Below are 24092 nucleotides of genomic sequence, written 5' to 3' on the forward strand. Positions count from 1 at the left end.
TGCTCTACTGAGATATTCAACAGTTAAGATATTCAGCAGATAGCTTTGTCTTGTGGTAATCATGAATTATCACAAGGTTTTGAAGAAATACATTATAGAGGACGTTTCTTTCAGAAATACCGGAATGTCATATCTGTTTGATTTTAAAACAATGGAAAATATTTTACCCTTATAATTAACCCTAAAGATGACCAGCAGAAAGACAAACAAACTATTATTGGTGATATCAAAATTATATATATTTGGGGGAGGGGCTATTGGGCTGTTTTTTAATTTTTATTTATGTATTTTGTGGTTTTATATTTTGATTTTATCCTGTGAACCGCCCTGAGACCCCCGGGTATAGGGTGGTATGTAAATTCAATAAAATAAAAAGTGTGTATTGGCAATAAGTTATATAAAATCGATATATAGAATAGATGGGAGGTTGGGTCTTTAGTGTTAAGACCAATTTATGTCTTATTGTTTGTTAAGAAAATTCTGCATCTACTGTTATTCCTGTGTGTAATTTGGATATTTGTGTTTTCTTTTTTTTCCTTTTTCCTTTTCTTGCTGTATCAATAAAATAAATAAATAAATACCCTGCAAACTATTTTTTTAAAAAAATTAAAAAATACTACCGTATTTTTTGCTCTATAAGACTCACTTTTTCCCCTCCTAAAAAGTAAGGGGAAATGTGTGTGCGTCTTATGGAGCAAATGCAGGCTGCGCAGCTATCCCAGAAGCCAGAACAGCAAGATGGATTGCTGCTTTCACTGCGCAGCGATCCCTCTTGCTGTTCTGGCTTCTGAGATTCAGAATATTTGTTTTCTTGTTTTCCTCCTCCAAAAACTAGGTGCGTCTTGTGGTCTGGTGCGTCTTATAGAGCGAAAAATATGGTGTATTGCATTACACTGAAATGTTTCTTTGACCAGTGTGGTGCACCACAAACCTTTGAGAACCACTGGTCTATGTTTTGTGCTGCACTGGCTAAGCAGCCCACCCAGAACCACATCTAAATGGCTCAGAAAAGGAGCTGGATATGCCCAGGGAAACCCCATTGGAGATACCTACGTTGGCAACCTTGGGGGTTCTCCGCATTGAGTCCAAAGAAGCCGGTCTTGCACTTGTCGCAGCGGACTCCCTGCACATGCTCCTTGCAGCGGCACTGCCCGGCAATCAGTCCCAGCGCCGGGTCGTCGTGGGTGTCGCAGACCCCGCCATCGAGGGTGCCGTCGGGGTCGCAGTCGCAGGCTGTCCGGGGAGGGCGCAGAGCAAACCCCAAAATTAAAGGCACAAAGAGAAGCCGCTAATCCCTATCTAAACTAGTAAGAAAAGAAAACTATTCCACTTGCTTGAAAGAGATCTGTTCCCTTCTTGCAACAGCGGGTCTGCTGTGCCAAGCTGCGGTTCTTAAACCATAAACAGATTGAGGTTGAATCCCGACAAGACAGAAGTACTGTTTTTGGGGGACAGGGGGCAGTTGGGTGTGGGGGATTCCCTGGTCCTGAATGGGGTAACTGTGCCCCCTGAAGGACCAGATGCGCAGCCTGGGAGTCATTTTGGACTCACAGCTGTCCATGGAGGCGCAGGTCAACTCTGTGTCCAGGGCAGCTGTTTATCAGCTCCATCTGGTACGCAGGCTGAGACCCTACCTGCCTGCGGACTGTCTCGCCAGAGTGGTGCATGCTCTGGTTATCTCCCGCTTGGACTACTGCAACGTGCTCTACGTGGGGCTACCTTTGAAGGTGACCCGGAAACTGCAATTAATCCAGAGTGCGGCAGCTAGACTGGTGACTGGGAGCGGCCGCCGGGACCACATAACACCGGTCCTGAGAGATCTGCATTGGCTCCCAGTACGTTTCCAAGCACAATTCAAAGTGTTGGTGCTGCTCTTTAAAGCCCTAAACGGCCTCGGTCCTGTATACCTGAAGGAGCGTCTCCACCCCCATCGTTCAGCCCGGACACTGAGATCCAGCACCGAGGGCCTTCTGGCAGTTCCCTCATTGCGAAAAGTGAGGTTACAGGGAACCAGACAGAGGGCCTTCTCACTAGTGGCGCCCACCCTGTGGAACACCCTCCCTTCAGATGTGAAGGAAATAAGCAGCTATCCTATCTTTAAAAGACATCTGAAGGCAGCCCTGTTCAGGGAAGTTTTTAATATTTAACGCTGTACTGTTTTTAACACTTGATTGGGAGCTGCCCAGAGTGGCTGAGGAAACTCAGCCAGATGGGCGGGGCATAAATAATAAATTATTATATTATTATTATTATAATGTGAAATCATTTCCGCTCTTAAAGAGAGGGGTTCTAGTCCTCAAGCCTGCCCAGAAACCTTGCCCGAATTAAATCTCAGCAAGCTCTGCTGCAACCACACGGCGGTGTCTGCGCAAAGACAGCCTCTGCTAACTCGGCAGCAAAGAAAGAGCACTTTGTTTGGAAGCTCCCAACCCGCAGGTGCAGGAAGAAAGGGGTCCTGGTGATGCAAAATAGAAGATTTCGGCTTTGGCAACTCCATGTTAGCTTCCGAAACTGGACTCCAGGCTTGCCACCTTTGCAGATTCTCACGCTCCGCACTGATGCCAAACAGTGGGGCCTTGAGCTTTCAAGGGAACGTGCCAAGGCCAGGCACAGGCCTTTTTAAAAAAGGCTCTGCTAGCAAAACCCACATGCCAATATTCTTTGCAAGCTGTGGGAACTAGGCAGAGGGCAAAGTTAAGCAGTTAAGTAGAGTCAAGGCATGGGTTGGCAAACTAAGGCCCGGGGGCCGGATCCGGCCCAATTGCCTTATAAATCCGGCCTGTGGATGGTCAGGGAATCAGCGTGTTTTTACATGAGTAGAATGTGTCCTTTTATTTTAAATGCATCTGTGAGGTATTTGTGGGGCCTGCCTGGTGTTTTTACATGAGTAGAATGTGTCTTTTTATTTAAAATGCATCTCTGGGTTATTTGTGGGGCATAGGAATTTGTTCATTCCCCCCCCCCCCCAAGTATAGTCAGGCCCACCACATGGTCCGAAGGACAGTGGACTGGCCCCCTGCTGAAAGTTTGCTGGCCCCTGAGTTAAGGGGTCTGGCTCAAATGCGCCAGGCAAGGAGATGAACACAGGGAGTGAGGAACCTTTATCAACCCAAGAGCCACATTCCTTAGTGGGCAGCCTCCCAAGAGCCACATGCCAGTGATGCACAGGGCAAAGGATGGGACTCCTGTCCTTAAGACAGCAGGCTACAGTGCAGCCACACGCAAGTCAGGGATTGCGACGCAGAAGCCTCTCTTTCCAAGGAAAGCAAGAAGAGGCATGAATACGTCCATCACCGAGATTCAGGAGGTGCCAAAGGAGGAGAGGACAGGCGATCCCACCTACTGAGCGATTCCACCTAGCAAGCAAGATTGCTTGCTAAGGAGCAGAAACGCTTCCTGCACTAAGCTGAGCCCACCCCATTCCTATATACAGTGGTACCTCGCATTAAGTACTTAATTCGTTCCGGAGGTCCGTTCTTAACGTGAAACTGTTCTTAACCTGAAGCACCACTTTAGTTAATGGGGCCTCCTGCTGCCACCGCACGATTTCTGTTCTCATCCTGAAGCAAAGTTCTTAACCCGAGGTACTATTTCTGGGTTAGCCAAGTCTGTAACCTGAAGCGTATGTAACCTGAAGAGTATGTAACCCGAGGTACCACTGTATGTGGTAAAAAGTAAGGGTTGTCGGTCTCAGGTCAATATCTAAAGCTTTGAGGGTTAGACCCCCTGCCTCAGATTGATTATGCATATTGCCTGTTGCGTCTTAAGCTAGCAATTTGTATATCCCCCCCAGGAAGTGAGAGCTGAACTCTTAGCTGATAAATACCTACAAATTGCATCTCTGACGGCCAAATTCATTCTGACGGCTTCGCTCCAGCATTGTAATTTAAATTTTTTATGCTGTAATCTCTATAGCCTTACGCTGTCTGATTTTAGAGCAGGGGTCAGCAACCTTTTTCAGCTGTGGGTCGGTCCACCGTCCCTCAGACAATGTGGTGGGCCGGACTATATTTGGGGTGGGGGAATGAACGAATTCCTATGCCCCACAAATAACTGAGATATGCATTTTAAATAAAAGGACACATTCTACTCATGTAAAAACACCAGGCAGAACCCACAAAGAACCCAGAGATGCATTTTAAATAAAAGGACACATTCTACTCATGTAAAAACATGCTGATTCCTGGACCGTCTGCGGGCCGGATTGAGAAGGCGATTGGCCCCCGGACCTCAGGTTGCCTTCCCCTGTTTTAAAGGAATACCATGCTTAGGCCCTCTGTTATTCATTGTGAAGGACTTTGGCTATATACAATACACTGAATTTTTTATCCATCGCAGCAACCTAAACATTTAAAGCCCTCAGGAAGGCTCTTCCTTCAAGTTCCTGTTCTGCAGGAATGGGGAGTCAGGACAGCCATCAGCCGATCCAGGCACCTGCACCCAATGAAGCATACACAGTTACTTTCCTAGTGCTGAAAGTGGTAGCCTTTCCACAAGAAAGGTCCTTCGTCCCTGCAAACATGCAGACCCCAGCCCCGTTTCCACCCAGCCACCCGCCCCAATAGAGTTGGCAGGCTCTCACCGCGGCACACGCTGGGGTCCCGGATGTCTTTGGTGGGGTCCTTGTAGTAGAAGGGCTTGCAGAGCTGGCAGTGGCGGCCCATGGTGTTGTGCTGACAGTCATCGCAGACCCCGCCGCTGCTGTTGCCCGTGGCCAGGTACACAGCCATGTCGAAGTGGCACTTGTGGGAGTGCTCGTTGCAGTTGCACTCTGTCAAGAGGCAGCAATCACATCCAAAGCCCTGACCTCACCAAGCCCCAAATCCATGTGAATCCCTAAATAACCTCAGCTCCAGGTATCTGAAACAGCATCTCCCTCCCTACGGACCGGCCTGGGAATTAAGATCAGCGGAGAAGACCCTCCTCATGGCTTCACCGCTGTTGGAAATTCATGGGGCAGTGGCTCATGAGAGGGCCTTCTCGGTGATGGCCCCGAGAATGCAGAACTCCCTTGCCACGGATGTAAGCCTAGCGCCATCTCTTTGCAGCCTTTCAAAACTGAAGAGATGAGCAGGCCTTTTCTGTGGTGGCTCCCTGCCTGTGGAATGCTCTCCCCAGGGAGGCTTGCCTGGCACCTTTGTTACATAGATCTTTAGGCACCAGGCATAAACATTCATCTTCTCCCAGGCCTTTGGCTAATTCAAACAATCTATGGCCTTTTAAACTGGGGGTCAGTATTATTTTGTTTGTTACTGTGTTATGTATTTTTGTGTTTTCATATTGTAAACTGCCCTGTGATCTTTGGATCGTGGGTGGTATATAATCAGATACTCACTCTTGCATGCGTTGGTGCGCCGCCCCTCAGCCGGGCGCCAGGGCAGCTCGTGGTAGAAGTTGTCGCACTGCTCACAGTTCAGCCCGTTGGTGTTGTGCTTGCAGACGCAGCGGCCATGCACCTGCGGGGGGAGAAAGGGGGAGACCCAGGCCACGCCCACGGTGAATGGAAGAGGGCGGGTCTTTGCCTGCTCTCCTGCGTTCAGACTGCACACGACCTTCCTACCCTACATCATCATGGGCATGCCGCGCCCTTCCCAGGTACACATCCACAGAAGTTATGCTTGCACCCCATGTAGGGGACAAAGGCCACGTTGGCTATGTATATTTTGAACTAAGTTGGTGCCCCAGTAAGTAGTTGGGTTATGATTCTAGTCCTTAAGATAGACTTGAAAATGCATGTGCTTTTTCACATGGCTGGGGGAAATTATGAATATGTTCCAGCGGTCAGAGGCTAAAACCCCGGAGCTCTGCACAGTTCCTCAACTCTGCCTTTAGCTAGTAAAAAGAGAAATGCTAAAGCAGGCTTCCTTAACCTGGTACCCTTGTTGGACTCCAAGTCCCATCATCCAGGATCGGCAAGCCCAAGAGGCTCAGTGGTTTAGACCACGGCACCACCCTTCTCTACAGACCAGCCTGGGAATTAAGATCAGCGGAGAAGGCCCTCCCAATGGCTTTGCCACTCTCGGAAATTCGGGTGGCAGCGGCTCATGAGAGGGCCCAGTCAGTGACGGCCCCAAGAATGCAGAACTCCCTTGCCACTGAGGTAAGCCTGGCACCATCTCTTCGCAGCCTTAGAAAATTAAAGAGATGAGTGGGCCTTTTCTGTGGTTGCTCCCTTGCTTCTGGAATGTTCTCCCCAGGGAGACTCGCTTGGTGCCTTCGTTACATATCTTTAGGCGAAAACATTCCTCTTCAACCAGGCCTTTGGCTGATTAATATCCCACAGCTTTTTAAATGCGTTTGTGGGAAGGGGATTATTGTTTTGTTTAATTCTGTTTCAATTATTTGTGCTTTTACAGTGGTAACTCAGGTTACAGACGCTTCAGGTTACAGACTCCGCTAACCCAGAAATAGTGCCTCAGGTTAAGAACTTTGCTTCAGGGTGAGAACAGAAATTGTGTGGCGGCAGCGGGAGGCCCCATTAGCTAAAGTGGTACCTCAGGTTAAGAATAGTTTCAGGTTAAGAACGGACATCCGGAACAAATTAAGTTCTTAACCTGAGGTACCACTGTATCTTGGTATTTTTATCTTGTGAACCGCCCTGAGATCTTTTGATGGAGGGTGATATATAAACCAAATAAACGAAACAAATAAGTTGTGGGGGGAGTCGGCACGCCTAATCAAGTGCCTATGAGTGTTCCTAGCGCCTTACCATGCCCTCTATGTCAGCAGGGCTACGGGCGAGGGGGGCGCACTCTGAGGCATGTCCATAGCAGAAGCAGTTCCCACGCAGCACCATCTCGTACACGGCATAGTAGTACTTCTCCTTGATCTCCCGCCGCGAATCCAGCAGGTCGTCTCCCAGGGTGTGGAGTTTGGTCAAGTTCACCCGCAAGTTGGTGACCTTCAGGAGATCTGGCGGGCAGAGAGGTTGGAGTGGGTGAGAAGGCAGACAGGGAGAGAAGCATCCCCACTGGGAAACAGCTTTCCCGGCTGGGGCTGTGGGTTCGAAAGTTGGGCTACTTGATGGGCTATAAATATCAGAGTTGTCAGGCCCCCCCGCAAGCTATCCACCAGGACCAGTCAGAAGTATGCGCACCACGACGAGGGGAGAGGGAACAGATTCCCAGCCGCACACAGAGAGAGAGAAAAAGAGAAAGAGCGACAGACAGAGAGGGACCACAGCTAAATCTAGCACCAGCCAAAGCAGAAATCTGTCTAGGCCCAAATTTAACCAGCCCCCAAATAGAACTAAAAGGCAGGGCCAGCTGCCGTCCACTCTAGGATCCCAGGGAACTGTTTGCTAGCTAGCTATTTGTGTATATGTTTCTCATTCTTAGGGACTGGGAATCTTGGTTGGGTATGTTTGTCTGGATTTGTGGTCCCCATTGTGGCATCTCTGTGACACCCTCAAACACCCCTTTAGTGTCCACCAACGCCCTCTCCCCCTCCTAAATTTTAGTATATATATATTTTAAGTCAGAGTTTTTCCTTCTTCTGCATTTGTTGATTTGGTTCAGGAGTTGTTGGCTGTCATTGTCTTGCGTTTCAATTGTGTAGGAGGGATGTAGGTGTTTTGCAAGTTTGTTTGGGGGCGGGGAGGGAAACATTCTGAGCTTTGCTGGTTTTTCTTCTGTGAAATCAATGTCTTGCCATGTTCATAATTGTTTGTTATCTCTCCTAATGTGCCCCAGGCAAAAAAAAGTCTCAAAGACGAGGATCCATTGTTTGTGGTGAGAAAAGATTGACCCAGCAATTTGGATCTGGTGAAAAGAACAAAATACCTTTTTCAGGAGGAACATTCTCCTTAATTCCCAATGAATGGTCAGAAGGTCCGGGGGACACAGCCTTGCTAAACTTAAGCAGCTCTGGGCCTTATCACTACACGGGAAGGAGTTTGGATTTGATATCCCGCCTTTCACTCCCCTTCAGGAGTCTCAAAGCGGCTAACATTCTCCTTTCCCTTCCTCCCCCACAACAAACACTCTGTGAGGTGAGTGGGGCTGAGAGACTTCAAAGAAGTGTGACTGGCCCAAGGTCACCCAGCAGCTGCATGTGGAGGAGCGGGGAAGCGAACCCGGTTCACCAGATTACGAGTCTATTGCTCTTAACCACTATACCACACTGGACCATACCCAGGTTCAATCCTCAGCATCTCCAGGTAAAGTTGGGAAAGATTCCTGCATGAAACCTTGAAGAGCCACTGCCAATCTGTAGACTGAAGTGTAGGTGGGTTCCCACAAGGCAAGGCGCAGTGATAACAGCAAAAACCTTTACTGAACTACAGAACTGAACAACAGGGACAAAGCAACTGCTTATATACATTTATGAAGGCCTGGGCCACTCCCAAAGTGATTGGCTGTCTAAACTTCCAAGCTGCGAATCATGACTCAGAGTTTGAGGGCCAATAGCAGAGGCCCAAATCCTGAAATGTTCTGTGACTGGAAATCATGTATCGAATCAGAACACAGGAGCTCAGAATCCTTAGTCCAGACTCAAGCTCAGGCAAACACAGACCGCTGAATACATAGACAATACTGAACTAGAAGGACTAGCCATCTGGATCAGTATAAGGCAGTGTCCTATGTTTCTACATGGACTAGAGACCCGGCCTGGGAGCCACACTGGGAACCATGAGAGATATAAATGTATAAGAAGAATTCCTTATTGTGTGATCGCTCGTATTTAAAACCACAATTCACTAATGAGCTGCCGTTTCCCAAACGAGCCCAATAGACTCATCCATTCATTTCTACCTCACCCATCTGCAAAGATGCGTAAGGTGGCTCGCAACCTTTTGCACAGTACAAAAGAAGAGCAGAACGACAGAACAGCACCTCAACTCCATAAAAAGGCAGGAAAGTTCTCACTGAAATGAGAAAATATCCATCTCGACAAAAGCATTTCCGTCGCCTGTCTGGAAACAGTGATGGGGCCATGCATACTTCGCCCAGGAAGTAGTTCCAAATCCCGGGGGTCACAACCGAAAAGGCCTTCTCCACGGCACCTGCCCTACACCCACCACATCTCAAGTGGTTTCTCCTGGGCATGGTCGGCCAATTGGTGCCAAAGAAGGATAGAACTTTCTTTATGTATGCAACAACAGCAGCAAGAATACTGATTGCGAAATATTGGAAGACACAAGATTTACCCACTCTGGAAGAATGGCAGATGAAGATGATCGATTATATGGGATTGGCAGAAATGACTGGCAGAATCCGAGACCAGGGAAAAGAGTCGGCGGAAGAGGACTGGAGGAAATTTAAAGATTATTTGCAGAAATATTGTAAAATCAATGAATGTTAGAATGTTGTTGGACAGAAATTAAGTGGTTACCAGCTGTAATGTAAAAGTGGAGTAATAAGCTAAAATAAGTTACAACAAGTTACAATAAGGATTTGCTGAATTAAGATTCAAACTGGAATACAAAAGGGGGAGGTGAGAGGAGGTTCGAGAAACAATGTAATAGAAATAAGTTTTGGAAATTATATTTGTTCTGTTTTGTTTAGTTTAGTTTTTGTTTTTTTGTTTTTTTATTGTGTATTTTTGTATTTTTGTTTTTTGTATTAACTTGGAAACTCTAATAAACATTTAATATAAAACACATCTCAAGTGGTAGGAAGACTTCTGTTATGTACTGATTCGAATAGGATCCAAACTGCAGCAGTCTGATTGGTCCTAGAACAATAGGATCCAAAAGGCAGCAGTCTGATTGGTCCTAGAACAATAGGATTCAGAATGCGGCAGTCTGATTGGTCCTAGAACAATAGGATTCAGAATGCGGCAGTCTGATTGGTCCTAGAACAATGCAGCAGTATGATTGGTTGGCAGGAACCACCCAATCATGCTCCAGATTGAAGTGAATCCACAACCTGATTGGCTTACAGTAGAATGCCGGAATTAGCCAATCATGTGCAGCCCATTGTGTAAATAATGTATATAAAGCAGATACTTTGAGGGGACTTTCATTCATTCCTCCTCACCACCATGAGCTGAATAAAGAGCATGAAATCACTTTGCGACTCTGAGTATATTTCAACCTCCAAACCAGAAGGTACGTTCGTGGCAGGGGAGGAAGGATGCAGCTCCTGGAATGGGCCAAATAGCCCAGGGTGCGCATGTAGTGCCACTTTTACGACAGTCGATCGCATGGCTTAATAAACATGGGTGTGCAAGTTTCTTGCTTGGTTTGCGCAAGCAATGTTGTGACACATTACTGCTGCAATTTCGGGGCCTGCGTCCTGCCTACGTAATATATATATAGAGAGAGAGAGAGTGCGCACACATTTATTTATAGTTATATTAAGATGGAAATATTTGGTGCAGCAGAAACGTTCCAAGATTCTACTCTCATTCGGAGGTCAGAATCTTGTTTGTCCACTGGGAATCCAACTCCTCTTGGGGGGCGGGGAGCAAATACACAGTACGCCCAGCCTCTTCCTGCCCTAAGCCAGCTCCTCCCTCCTCTGGCACCCTCCCACAGAGAGACTCACTCAGGACCACCTCTCCCAGAGAGAGAGAGAGAGAGAGAGAGAGAGAGAGAGAGAGAGAGAAAGAGAGAGACTCACTCTGGATTTTGGGGCTGTAGGGGTCACGGATGTGGATAGCTGGATCCAGCACTCTGTAGATTACCTGGAGCAAGGAAGAAAGAGCAGAGGGTCAAGGGGCAACAGCCAGCTTACGAGAGCATAATCCTGCAGCCCTTGGCCTGGGCCTCTACAAGGAGGAAGCAGTCTGCAGAGACCGAACGTATATGGTGTGTTTGGTGCTGAACCCATCTCTCTACCCCAACCCCCCAACATCTCCTGTCAGAGCTTGGTCAGGTGCAGGTCAGAAACAAGACGCAAAGTTTGGGAATGTAGTTTATCTTTTTATTCAAGAAAACAGCCTACTGCTCAGCAACACATCCCGACAGGTTTTGCCTCTATAGAGCAGTTTCCAGGACTGGCGGTCTCCTTCTCTGCTGGATGTTGCCCAAGCAGCCTCAAACTACAGGGCACCTGTAATCTCTGTTCTGCCCTACGTATTGCCCTGGGTGTCCTTGGAGTCAAGGAGAGGGGAGCTAGTTGCAGTAGGAGATGCAGATTCCTGGAATTCTCCACCAGCGACTTGCCCTCCCTCCTCTGCTTCAGCCTCTGTGTCTGAGCTGCTCCCTGTCACAGGCTCTCATTGCTCACTAAAGCCTGTTGCTTCTTTAGCATCCAACCATCCCTCTCTGTTTAGGGAAGCTTTTAATGTTTGATGGACTAAGGCATTTTAATATTTTGTTGGAAGCCGCCCAGGGTGGCTGGGGAAACCAGGTATAAATTATTATTATTATTATTATTATTATTATTATTATTATTATTATTATTTATTATTATTACCTCTCCTCAGTGTCCCACCACCAATTCCCGGGCCCTGAGCCTTCCTCTTCTAGTGCTTCAACTTGGGGGTTCCCGGACTGCTACTTCCCCCCACTCCTCATCATCTAGCCCATCCCTGACACCCCCACAGGTAATCCTACTGCTCCGGACGCCCTGCTTTTTTTACTCACCTCCCCCTCGGTAGAGGGCTCAATGTCCGAGTAGCGTGACTCACAGACAACATCGTCCACACGTCGCAAGGGTCCCCGGGAGGCGGACGGGAAGGAGGCGGCGCAGTCGTAGGCAAAGTAGCGGTACACCTGCCAGGTGCGGCCAAAATCTGCCGAACGCTCCACCAACATGGCTGCCGGCCGGAAGGTCTGCAAGGGGTAGAGGAAAATGGGAATCTTTGCATGCGTCCAGAACTATCACCTAGTAAGTCGGGGTGGAATAGGATACAGCTATGACGCAACCTGTTCGTACGTGGACGTCATCACTTGATGCACCAGTTGCCAAGGGACGAGCGCATATGGGCCCTAGACCAAGGCTGGGAACTCTGTGGCCCTCCAAATGCTATTGGTTGGACTACATCTCCCATCATCTCTGACCAACGACCCTGCTGGCTGGGGCTCATAGAATCGTTGTAAGGGACCCCAGAGTCATCTAGTCCAACCCCCTGCAATGCAATGCAGGGATCTCAGCTAAAGCATCGATAATAATAATAACAACAACAACAATAATAATAATAATAATAATTTTTTATTTATACCCCGCCCTCCCCAGCCAAGGCTGGGCTCAGAGCGGCTTACAAGCAAAATAAAAACAAGATGAATGATTACAACTTAAAAACAAAAATAAAATACAACATTAAAATAATGGAATATTAAAATGTAGCCTCATCGCAGGAGGAGAAGGAAAAGAAAAAAAAGAAAAAAAAAGAGAGGGAGGGAGGGAATCAAATTGGCTCCAAGCCAAAGGCCAGGCAGAACAACTCTGTCTTACAGGCCCTGCGGAAAGAAATCAGATCCTGCAGGGCCCTGGTCTCATGAGGCAGAGCGTTCCACCAGGCCGGAGCCAGAGTTGAAAAGGCCCTGGCTCTGGTTGAAGCCAATCTAACTTCCTTGGGGCCTGAGACCACTAGGGTGTTGTTATTTATGGACCTTGAGGCTCTCCGTGGGGCATACCAGGAGAGGCGGTCCTGTAGGTACGAGGGTCCTAGGCCGTGAAGGGCTTTAAAGGTCAAAAGCAGCACCTTAAATCTGACCCTGTACTCCACCGGGAGCCAGTGCAGCTTGAAAAGCACTGGGTGAATATGCTCCCATGGCAGAGACCCCGTGAGGAGCCTCGCTGCAGCATTCTGTACCCGCTGGAGTTTCTGGGACAGCTTCAAGGGCAGCCCCGCGTAGAGCAAATTACAGTAGTCAAGCCTGGAGATGACTGTCGCATGGATCACTGTGGCCAAGTCGGGGCGGGAAAGGTAAGGGACCAACTGCTTGATGCGGCGAAGGTGGAAAAATGTCGCCTTGGCTGTTGCTGTAACCTGCGCCTCCATGGAAAGGGAGGCATCAAGGATTACACCCAAACTCTTAACGGAAGGCAATGGTACTAATTGGGCCCCCGCAAGAGAAGGGAGTTGGTCCCTCATGGCAGATGGCTATCCCCTCTCTGCTGAAAAAAATCCAAGGAATCCATCCATGGGATTGGGTGGATTCCAACAGCATAGATAAGGGTCCCCAACCACCTGGTGCAGATTTGGGGAGGGCGCAGGCAGGAGCTGGGACCCCATTGCACAAGCAGTCATCCTCATGCCAACAGGATGCAGTGGTTGGCTACCACCCTGTATCTTGGAAGCGAGGACAAATGAGAGCAATAATCGTGCGCAAAAACCAAGTCACAGCTGCGTGCAAAGTCGAAATTAAAAGAGAGAGACGCCCCGCAAATCACTTGTTGCGCAGCAAAGCGTTTACGAGCGTATTCTTGGAAATGCCGGTTTAATCATCCCCTCGTTTAATTTAAACACAGCTCATTTCCACAGGGGGGAAAAAAGTTTCACAACAATGTCCTCTGATTTTCTCCCCCCGTTTGGGGGCGTCAGGAAATAATCGAACATAAAAATCCGCCCCCATTCCTCCGCAGCTTCTCTTTCCATTGCGAACAAGCAGGCATGTGGCGCTGGTGGGGCTGGAATTCCAACTGGGACTGTGGCAAGGGGGAGAGGTTAAAGACCCTTCTTCCCACACCACAGCTGCAAACGGACCCAGCAAGACACACCTTAACGTTGGCTATGTGCATAAGTTTCTTTTTAATTGCCCGTGCAAGGACAAACCACATGACTAATGTCATCTCTGGCCTGGACCTAAGAAGGGCAGCAGATGTTCTCTGATGTGAACATTGAAATATATAGCGTCAGAGCAGCAATCCACCTAGCCCAATCATGCTCACACTGACTACCGCAAGCTCTTACAGGTCTCAGGCAGAGGACCTTTTCCATCTCCTTCTACCTGATCCTTTCGCCTGAAGGGGCCAGGACTTGAACATGAGACCTTCTGCCTTCAAACCCAGCAGCATGGTGGGGCTTTGCCGCTCACCTGACCTCCGCCTGGCTAAGTTGCTGCAGCAGACCAGGAGGGATGTGGCAGCGGCAAGGTTGGTGTGGTGCAAACACAATCCAGTGCTCCTGCTAGGGCGTTTGCACCAACGCAACCCCCTCTCCAGCTCCATGTGCTGTAGAGACTAAGCCAAACAGAGATTGGGTGAGTAATCCTACGATGCCATCCACTTCCACTTCCCAGAAATCCGCTCCACTTCCCAGTGGAGAGGAGTTATGGTGGACCATGTGGCTACCCACTCCCCACCGGGGGCGGGGGACCTTGTCCCCCGTTGCCCGGAGGATTCCGGCCATGTCAGAGCCCGGCCAGCCAATCCGCTGGCTGGGGGCGTGGCCGGGTCCATTTTAAACAGAGGCACAAGCCGGAGGGCTTCCTCTTTGGCTCGCTTCCTCAATCACCCACCCTCCCTCCCTATTTTGCAGGTTTTAGGCACTGGCCTTGCTACGGACCGCGGTTGTTCGCCATTGAGGGGCCTGGTAGGAATTTTTCCACTTGGCAAATTGGCACTGGCCATTTGGTTTTTGCCTACCTCGTAGAAATCGCCACAACTTTGTTAGGGTTGCGGTTAGGCATTGTTTGACCTTGTGATGCGGGAGGTGAGGTGTGGCCATCACCTGCCCCTCCAAGCTTAAGGGTATTCCGTTAAAGGAATCCAGGGGTGTTGATCTTGTCCGAAGCCCGGGTCGGGGGCTAGGGCCATGACATGACCCCAACGGGAACACCAGGGGAAGCTCGAGTTGGTATGCATCGACAGGGCTCCTCCATCCGGTGGTTTACCCTTACCAGACTTCCTGCACATCAGGCAGGAGTCAGATATGGTCAGGTCCAATCAATGCCTAAGCCAATACCACTCACATTCTGTAATTCAATAAGGTAAGGTAAAGGGTAAAGGGACCCCTGACCATTAGGTCCAGTCGTGACCGACTCTGGGGTTGCGGCGCTCATCTCGCTTTATTGGCCGAGGGAGCTGGCGTACAGCTTCCGGGTCATGTGGCCAGCATGACTAAGCCGTTTCTGGCGAACCAGAGCAGCACACGGAAACGCCATTTACCTTCCCGCCGAAGCAGTACCTATTTATCTACTTGCACTTTGACGTGCTTTCGAACTGCTAGGTTGGCAGGAGCAGGGACCGAGCAACGGGAGCTCACCCCGTCACGGGGATTCGAACTGCCAACCTTCTGATTGGGAAGTCCTAGGCTCTGTGGTTTAACCCACAGCACCACCCGCGTCCCTATAATTCAATAAAGTTGTGGCCAAATTTGCCCAATAACATAAACCCAATATCTGTGTTCTTTGTGTGTTATTTCCCAACGAGGGGGTGGCTGCGGGGTCTTGACACGCAAACAGACAGTCACTTGTGCATCCGGAGGATCTCGTGCTTCGTGGGGGATGGTGGCTAATGTTCAGGATTCTGACCCGTTACGATGGCTGCATTACCTCCATGATCAGAAGCACTATTACGGTTGCTGAGGATCATGGGCAAGAGGGCGTTACTGCTCTCATGTCCCGCTTGCGGGCTTGTGATCTGTATCCCCGCGAGAACACAATGTTGGACTTGACGGTCCTTTGGTCCAACCCAACAAGGTTCTTCTGATGTCCTTGAGGAAGCGTGGATCCCTCCACTGGAGAAGAAGCCCACCTGTTCCCAGCTGGGACGTACCTTGAAAGTCATGATGAGGTGAGTGAAGTGGAACTCAGCCTCCAGGTCCAGGCGGATGCTCACCTGCTCCACACCTGGAGAGACAGAAACAGACCCCTGTAAATAGCTGAGGACTTAAATGACACTTGTAAGATAACAGAGATAGGGATGCGGGTGGCGCTGTGGGTTAAACCACAGAGCTTAGGACTTGCCGATCAGAAGGTCGGTGGTTCGAATCCCCACGACAGGGTGAGCTCCCGTTGCTCGGTCCCTGCTCCTGCCAACCTAGCAGTTCAAAAGCACGTCAAAGTGCAAGTGGATAAATAGGTACTGCTCCGGCAGGAAGGTATACAGTGTTTCGGTGCGTTGCTCTGGTTTGCCAGAAGTGGCTTAGTCATGCTGGCCACATGAACCAGAAGCTGAACGCCAGCTCCCTCGGCCAATAAAGCAAGATGAGTGCCGCAACCCCAGAGTCGGCCACGACTGGACCTAATGGTCAGGGGTCCCTTTACCTTTACCTTTTTAAGATAACAGAGACTTAGGATATGGACGTTAAGTGGAATGGAGGATATAAAATATGCAAAATAAAAAAATTCCTTCCAGTAGCACCTTAGAGACCAACTAAGTTTGTTCTTGGCATAAGCTTTTATGTGCATGCACACTTCTTCAGAAACACTGAAACAGAAGTCACCAGACCCTTAAATCTAGTGAGAGGGTGGGGAGGGGTATTACTCAGAAGGGTGGTGGCAATGGGTGATTGCCTGATAGGTGTGATAAACCTGTTAACGACTGCAATTGGTCTTACAGGAAAAAGCAAGGGGTGAGATGGCTAAAAATAGCTTTTATCATGTATAATGAGATAAAATATGCTGCAAGAAATGTTAAATATGGAAACCATGGAAGGGTGGAGGGAGGTCTAAGGGTAGAAGGGAATCTTGTATCTGTCTTTTTCTCTTTTTCTTTTAGTTAATTACATGTGATATTGTTAAAAATAATTGGAAAAATTAATAAAATTTGTAAAAATAAAATAAAATGGAGAGACAGACACAGAGGGGTAGGTGCTAGAGAGGCCCCAGCAAAACTCTATTCCACGAGGAACCAGTTTTCAAACCGTGCTCAGGAGTTTCTCAGACGCTTCTCAGGGGCTTGTTTCTCAGCGGGAAGATCCGTTAACTCTCCGCTGCTGATCTTGCTACGCAGAATGTGTTGGGTGCCTTTCTGGGGAGCACGTTTGGCTCATGTAGGAAAACAGGGGAAACCCAACAAGTCCAGCCAACACCCTGTTAGGCCTAGTGTAAGTACGTAGCAGCTTCAGGCCTCGCCAATCCAATAGGACTCAGCTCTGGGAACCTCTGTTTTAATTGCCCACAATGATACAGAGCAGGGGTAGGGAACCTCAGGCCCAGGGCCAAAATGTGGCCTTCCAGGCCTCTCCCCAGACCACCTCCCCTCTCCCAGGCCCACTCTGCAGCCTACTCAAGATTGATTGATTGATAACAAAGGGGGGAAAATATTTACGATACATAAAACAAAGAAAAGGTAATATATGAATATTACTGTTATTATTAATAATAACAGTACTACCATGAGCTCACACTGAGGGTGAAATAACCATCAATAGTTCCATCTTAAGCTAAACATAAACATTGATATAATATAATCTCCAAATAGGTTTCCATAAGAAATTGATGTCTATATGGAAGTGTGTTCAAATGTAACAAGGGCAGTGAGGTCCTCAGACAGTCCCATAATAGATGGTGGTTATTTATCCTTCCAGGCACGAATGGATTGCTCGCAAAGGGATCTCAAAATCCACTTCTGTTGTCCTGCTGTGAATCCTTGTACTAACAGTGGTACAGTTAATGCACTTTTAAATAATATTTCTGCAGCGTGAAGATTCACAGCAGGGCAACAGAATTTGCAAGCCCACTGCAAGCTCAGAGAGTTACACTAAAAGACGATGGGCTCACGCAAACCTCCATTCAGCCTGCCAATTCCCCCTGGGGAAACCCACAGTTTAGCGCTGAATTGGGACAAACAGCAAGGTTTTTTTGTGGATTGCCATTTGTTCCAATTTAGCACTAAAGAGCGGCAGGGACAAAGGCAAATCTGCTTGGATTCATGCTTTCCACACCTGGGGCAAGTGGAAGTGTGGATCAGTGCCTATACTTAATATCTGCAAATATCAAGGATTTTGCCAATGCAAAACGGATACGGATGACAACTTCACGCCAAAAAGTATATATCGCTGGTTTGGGGCTGCTGGTGGTTGCAGTCGAAACAACGTCTGGAGAGCACCAGGTTGCTGAAGACTGTTCTAGATTAATGCAGAAAACTCTTGTGCAGGTGGTACTGGATTTTGGGGAGGGGGTCCATAGCAGTGTAAGTGCCATGCTGATGACCCAGGATGGAAACAGTCGGGCTGCTAGATAGAGCCAAGGCTCCCACAACTGGCAGCAGCACTGTGTTCCTGCAAGTAGCAGGCCCCTCCTCTGTTGTCTCCCGCCCCCGCCTGGCCCAGGTCCAGGAAAGAAGGGACTCTGCTGGGTATGATTCAGCATTTCCTCTGCGTAGGAGAGAAAGGAAAGGAAAAGGGCTCTGGGGACACTCTCTCAGCCATGCCATGTCCCAGACAAAGAGCACTCTCTGCAGGCTCACGTAACCGGGGCACAGCGAGTTCACCCAGCTGTGAGACGACAGGGCTTGTCACAGGGCAACACACAACCCCGAGAGCAGGAAAAGGACACACACACAAACATCCCTCCAAAGAAGGATTGCCTGATGTAACATGGAATTTAATGTCCCTGGCATGTACCATATAGGGTGGGGTGTGCAGACTTGATGAGAAACGGTGCAAATAATAATAATAATAATAATAATAATAATAATAATAATAATAATAATTTATTTGTACCCCGCCCATCTGGCTGGGTTTCCCCAGCCACTCTGGGCGGCTTCCAACAAAGATTAAAGATACATTAAAATGTCACCCATTAAAAACTTCCCTGAACAGGACAGCCTTCAGATGTCTTCTAAATGTCAGGTAGTTGTTTATCTCTTTGACATCTGATGGGGAGGGCGTTCCACAGGGCGGGCGCCACTACCGGGAAGGCCTTCTGCCTGGTTCCCTGTAGCTTTGCTTCTCGCAATGAGGGAACCGCCAGAAGGCCCTCAGTGCCGGACCTCGGGCAAATGTAGAAAGAGGGAGAGGAAACATCCTCACAGCCAAAACTGTGGACTTCTGTTTCTAACATGGTGGAATTCAGTGCATGAAGTCAAGAATCGAATGTCTCATTTTCGAAAAATTGTGGGACTCAGAGGTGGCTTTCTTCCGACAGAGGAAGATGCTTTCTGGAGGAGGAAGAGAACCTTTGGACCCAAGCCCAAGTTTTTAGCCCTCTTGGATCAAGTCGAAAAAGTTTTTTAAAGTAGCTGAAAGAACCTGCTATACAAGCAAGCAAAAAATATATACACATATACAAGTAAACACACACTGGGCAAAAATCAAATCATGTGGCAACCTCACAGAGATGAAACCCCCACTCCTTACCGTTCTCTGACTGCCACCAGGCCTTCTTGCGGTTGAGAGCAAAGGCAGTGATCACGTTCTCAATGCGGTGGCTGTTAGGATTGGACAAGGCCTGATAGGGCCGGCGTGAGTCGCACACGAAGCACTTTTTCTCGTCCTGCAAGAGAGATACCCGTATGCTGAGCTACACATGCGCCATATGATCACAGTCCTCAGGCGAAGGAGGGGTTTGGTACAGAAAACAGCATCCAAAGAAACTAAGCTTTCATAGCGCTCTCTCTCTCTCTCCTTGAGCAATTATGGTTGCAAGGATAAGCTGTGCGCATGTGTGAGCAGAGCAAGGTGAAATCGCAGAAGCTAGTGATACAGGGTGCCAATGATCTGTATGTTTGTGTGCGCACGCAAACTTCCATCGAATCAAAGAGCAGGAAGGGACCTTCAAAGTCATCTGGTCCAGCCACCAGATCTGCTGTTTTAGCATACCTGAGTCAAGAGCCATCTACACTCTGCTCAAAAACCTCTTAAAGGAGAGTCCAGCAGTTCCCAAGTTAGTCTTGTTCCACTCTCAAACAGTTCACGCTGTCAACAAGATCTGCCTAATGTGCAGTTAAAATTCCCTTTCTTGTCATTTAAGTCAATTGGGTTGGGCCCTACCTTCTTTGTTATTTGTTTTTAGTTATTTATTTTACAGTTCAGCCAGCTAGCCCTGGGGATTACCTAATTGATTTTTAATTTTTTGATTTTTATTGTTATTCATGTTTTTATACCGTATTTTATGCTGCTTTTATAATTAAGTGTTTTAAAGTGTTTTAAATTTGTTGTTGGCCGCCCTGAGCCTGGTTTTTGAACCGGGAAGGGCGGGGTATAAATAAAATACTATTATTATTATTATTATTATTATTATTATTATTATTATTATTAAAAACACACACCCAGCCTTTTCTGTGAAGAACTCAGTGGCATGCATGTTTCTCCCTTATTCCTGCCTCCTGCAAGGAGTTAGGCTGAGAGAAGGTGTGGCCAGCCCAAGGTTGAATTGGGGTCCTCGTGTTTGCAGTTCTCCCAAGGGTAGCAGGAAGCAAACCTGGTGTGCGCTCCCTAAGCATGCACACAAAAGCTTATACCCAGAACAAACTTGGTTGGTTTCTAAGGATGCGGGTGGTGCTGTGGGTTAAACCACAGAGCCTAAGACTTGCCAATGAGAAGGTCGGCAGTTCGAATCCCCACAACGGGGTGAGCTCCCGTTGCTCGGTCCCTGCTCCTGCCAACCTAGCAGTTCGAAAGCACGTCAAGTGCAAGCAGATAAATAAGTACCGCTCCAGTGGGAAGGTAAATGGCGTTTCCGTGCGCTGCTCTGGTTCGCCAGAAGCGGCTTAGTCATGCTGGCCACATGACCTGGAAGCTGTACACCGGCTCCCTCGGCCAATAAAGCGAGATGAGCGCCGCAACCCCAGAGTCGGCCACAACTGGACCTAATGGTCAGGGGTCCCTTTACCTTTCCCTTAAGGTGCTACTGGGCAATTTTATTTAAAAAAAATTATTTTGACTGCTGCTTCCAGGTAGAGCAGAGTATGCTGTCCTGTTAGCAGTGCTGAAGTAAGCATCAGTTACCAGTTTGGTCGGTGCTCAGTTTTCTAGTGTTTGCTTTCCCCTTATCGAGTCTCTCCGGCTCAGAATAGAGGTCCTTTAAAGAAATAATTTGCCCACCGACCTTCGCTCTGCAGCACTCACCTGCAAATGGCTGACAATGCAGTAGGGCTGGGGACGCCGCAGGCCGCAGGTGGAGGTGGCGAAGAGGCGGTCGGCCCGGCCTACCAGCAGATCTCCTGTGTTTGGGTAGCAGCTGCCTTGGGAACAGCCATGGGGGGGCTCAGGCTCCTGGCAGAGAGCTCCCCCCAGCACTGTGGAGACAGGGAAGGCAGAGAGAGGAGCAGAGAGTACAGAACAAGGGACGCTGTGGCTGGGTCCATGAGGTTCGGCTCATCTTACAGGTGACGGATGCAATTACAGTGGTACCTCGGGTTAAGTACTTAATTCGTTCCGGAGGTCCGTTCTTAACCTGAAACTGTTCTTAACCTGAAGCACCACTTAAGCTAATGGGGCCTCCCAATGCCGCTGCGCTGCCAGAGCATGATTTCTGTTCTCATCTTGAAGCAAAGTTCTTAACCCAAGGTACTATTTCTGGGTTAGTGGAGTCTGTAACCTGAAGCGTATGTAACCTGAAGCGTATGTAACCCGAGGTACCACTGTAAGCTTTTAAATGGTGAAATGTAATAGATATGAGGAGTTTTTGACTGATTCCAGACTGCCAGGGGGGGATCCCAGCGCATACCAAAACTTTAAATAGGTTTAAGTGCTCCAACATCCTAGTACAGTGGTACCTCGGGTTACAGACGTTTCAGTTTACAGACTCCGCTAACCGAGAAATAGTACCTCGGGTTAAGAACTTTACTTCAGGATGAAAACAGAAATTGCCCCATTAGCTAAAGTAGTACCTCAGGTTAAGAACAGTTTCAGGTTAAGAACGGACCTCCAGAACGAATTAAGTTCTTAACCCGAGGTACCACTATACAACAAATCCACCCCTTTAACATAGCTGTCAACGTTTCCCTTTTTTTAAGGGAAATTCCTTTATTCCGAATAGGATTCCTCACAAGAGAAGGGAAAAGTTGACAGCTATGCCCTTTAAAGAAATAAACAAACCTGACTTTTTGCGGTTTGTAAAGTGGAGAGGAACTGTCTCAGAAAGTGTGGGGTGACTAAAGGATTAACTGAAAGACATGCAAACAGCCCGTAAACCAGCGGTAGCCAACAGGGTGACATACAGGTGTTTGTTAGACTACAACTCCCATGATCCCCGACCACAGATCATGATAGCTGGGGCTGATGGGAGTTGGAGTCCGGCAACATCTGCAGAGAACCATATTGGCGACCTCTGGACGAATGCCGCTTGTGATATAATCACATTGTAAACAAATCAAAATGAATGCTCAATAAAGACCAGGCATAGTCCAACCCAAGTGTGAAGTTTGCTCAAGCAAATCCAGATGAATACTGAATTAAAAAAAAAAAGTCCTCTGGAAGAGTTCGTTCAACTTGGCATGGTAGAGGGATGGTACTTATGTATTAACTGGAGTTCAAGTGCGAATCAGACCCACTAGCTAGACTGCTGTCAGAGGTTGGGTGGTGAAAGATTTGGCATCCATAAAAAGGCAAGACAAGGGAACTCCACGGTCCAGAGGATTATGATCGGACTTCAGAATATTATAAAGATATAACTTCAACATCTGAGGTCATAACAGAGAGAAAGATGGCGCCAATAAGGAGAGGACATATAATGTAGATTATCAACAATCTCTGCTTTCGCCCATTTTAAAAACCAAGGTTTTAGCTATCATGAGATACCTTTGAAAGCGAGCAGATGAATTGGAATCAAAAGACACAGTCTACTCACTGGTGAGCACTTTTAAAGTCCCACTAATTTCAGGGAGAGAGATTTACAGCCCAGTCTTATGCATATCTAGGGACGTGGGTGGCGCTGTGGGTTAAACCACAGAGCCTAGGACTTGCCGATCAGAAGGTCGGCGGTTCGAATCCCCGCAACGGGGTGAGCTCCCGTTGCTCGGTCCCTGCTCCTGCCAACCTAGCAGTTCGAAAGAACGTCAAAGTGCAAGTAGATCAATAGGTACCGCTCTGGTGGGAAGGTAAACGGCGTTTCTATGTGCTGCTCTGGTTCGCCAGAAGCGGCTTAGTCATGCTGGCCACATGACCAGGAAGCTGTACACTGGCTCCCTTGGTCAATAAAGCGAGATGAGCGCCGCAACCCCAGAGTCGGCCACGACTGGACCTAATGATCAGGGGTCCTTTTACCTTTACCTTATGCATATCTACTCAGAAATAAGCCCACAGCACTGCCACTGAAATCAGGAGCGCTCCCAAGCACTTAATTTGGCTGGATAATGCCTAGATTTAATGAAATGATGTCATCAAGGCACTCTGATTAAGAATTGGATTTCCCCCCCACCCTCCAGATTCCTGAGGATACAGTTTATGCAAAACTATATCCGATTTACTCCATTTGAGGTGATTTTTTTGACAATAAAGGTTTTCCTGTTAAGAGCAGTTTATGGGTGTTCCCATTTGATCTGCTGCTTTGACCGTCTTATTTTCTTTTTCTTGACAATATAAAGGCAGTGATTGGCAAATACACCAAACTCTTGCGCATTCCAGGGCTCTCGCTCATTTCACTTGGCCTCCAGTCAAGCCCCTTCATGCACACCCATTCACAGATACCGCCACTTACCCGACCGTCACTATTTACTTTTCCACCCCAAAACAAACCTTTACATTCAGAGAGGGGAAAGGGACAACTTGAACTCTTTAGCCCGCTGCAAAGCTTGAGCATTCGTTCAGATTTAACCAACTCTGTTATACTGTTGCTTCTCAGCATCATTTGTTTTGAACAGAGAATCTGGGTTTCTTTGGCACCAAAATACTATTTTTGTTCTTTGGTTTATGAGTCAACACACCAAAGTTGCTTCCAGATGACCTGTTTACTGGGCAGTCGTCTTGATCTGTTTGCAGGGAGATTAGAAAGACACCAGCTACTTATTGAGCAGTCGTTCTGATTTGTTCGTGGGGAGGTCAGACAATGTCAAGCAAGTGTCGTCCCACACTTCCCAATGCACCCCCCACCCACTTTCCTGATCACAAAAAATCTGAGCCTTTGGGGAAATTGGGTTTTTTTTTCACAAGAAGACCTCCCAGTCAAACATAATGGTGCAACCTGAAATTGCCGATATGTGATTGAATTCCACCCGAAAACAGCAGCAGTCTGTAAGCATCCTGAATTACAGTGGTACCTTGGTTCTCAAATGCCTTGGTACTCAAACAACTAGATACCCAAACACTGCAAACCCGGAAGTAAGTGTTCTGGTTTGCGAACTTTTTTGGAAGCCGAACATGCTCCGTTT

The 24092-nt window shown here is 48.0% G+C and overlaps 1 protein-coding gene across 1 annotated transcript in view; it reads right to left on the minus strand.

Moving 5' to 3' along the window:
• Positions 1-24092, minus strand: part of LAMB2 (laminin subunit beta 2) — a 60732-nt gene that overhangs the window by 31091 nt on the left and 5549 nt on the right. The window contains exons 2-10 of the mRNA XM_079957726.1: positions 20851-21020; positions 19141-19276; positions 15612-15685; positions 11534-11722; positions 10566-10629; positions 6710-6912; positions 5336-5456; positions 4583-4771; positions 1054-1233 (exon numbers count right to left, since the gene is read on the minus strand). Of these exons, the coding sequence (XP_079813852.1) occupies positions 1054-1233; positions 4583-4771; positions 5336-5456; positions 6710-6912; positions 10566-10629; positions 11534-11722; positions 15612-15685; positions 19141-19276; positions 20851-21020 (1326 nt within the window). The remainder of the gene's footprint in view (positions 1-1053; positions 1234-4582; positions 4772-5335; positions 5457-6709; positions 6913-10565; positions 10630-11533; positions 11723-15611; positions 15686-19140; positions 19277-20850; positions 21021-24092) is intronic.

This window comes from Podarcis cretensis (assembly GCF_951804945.1).
Source record: "Podarcis cretensis genome assembly, chromosome: 2".
In the NCBI taxonomy this organism is placed as follows: Eukaryota; Metazoa; Chordata; class Lepidosauria; order Squamata; family Lacertidae; genus Podarcis; species Podarcis cretensis.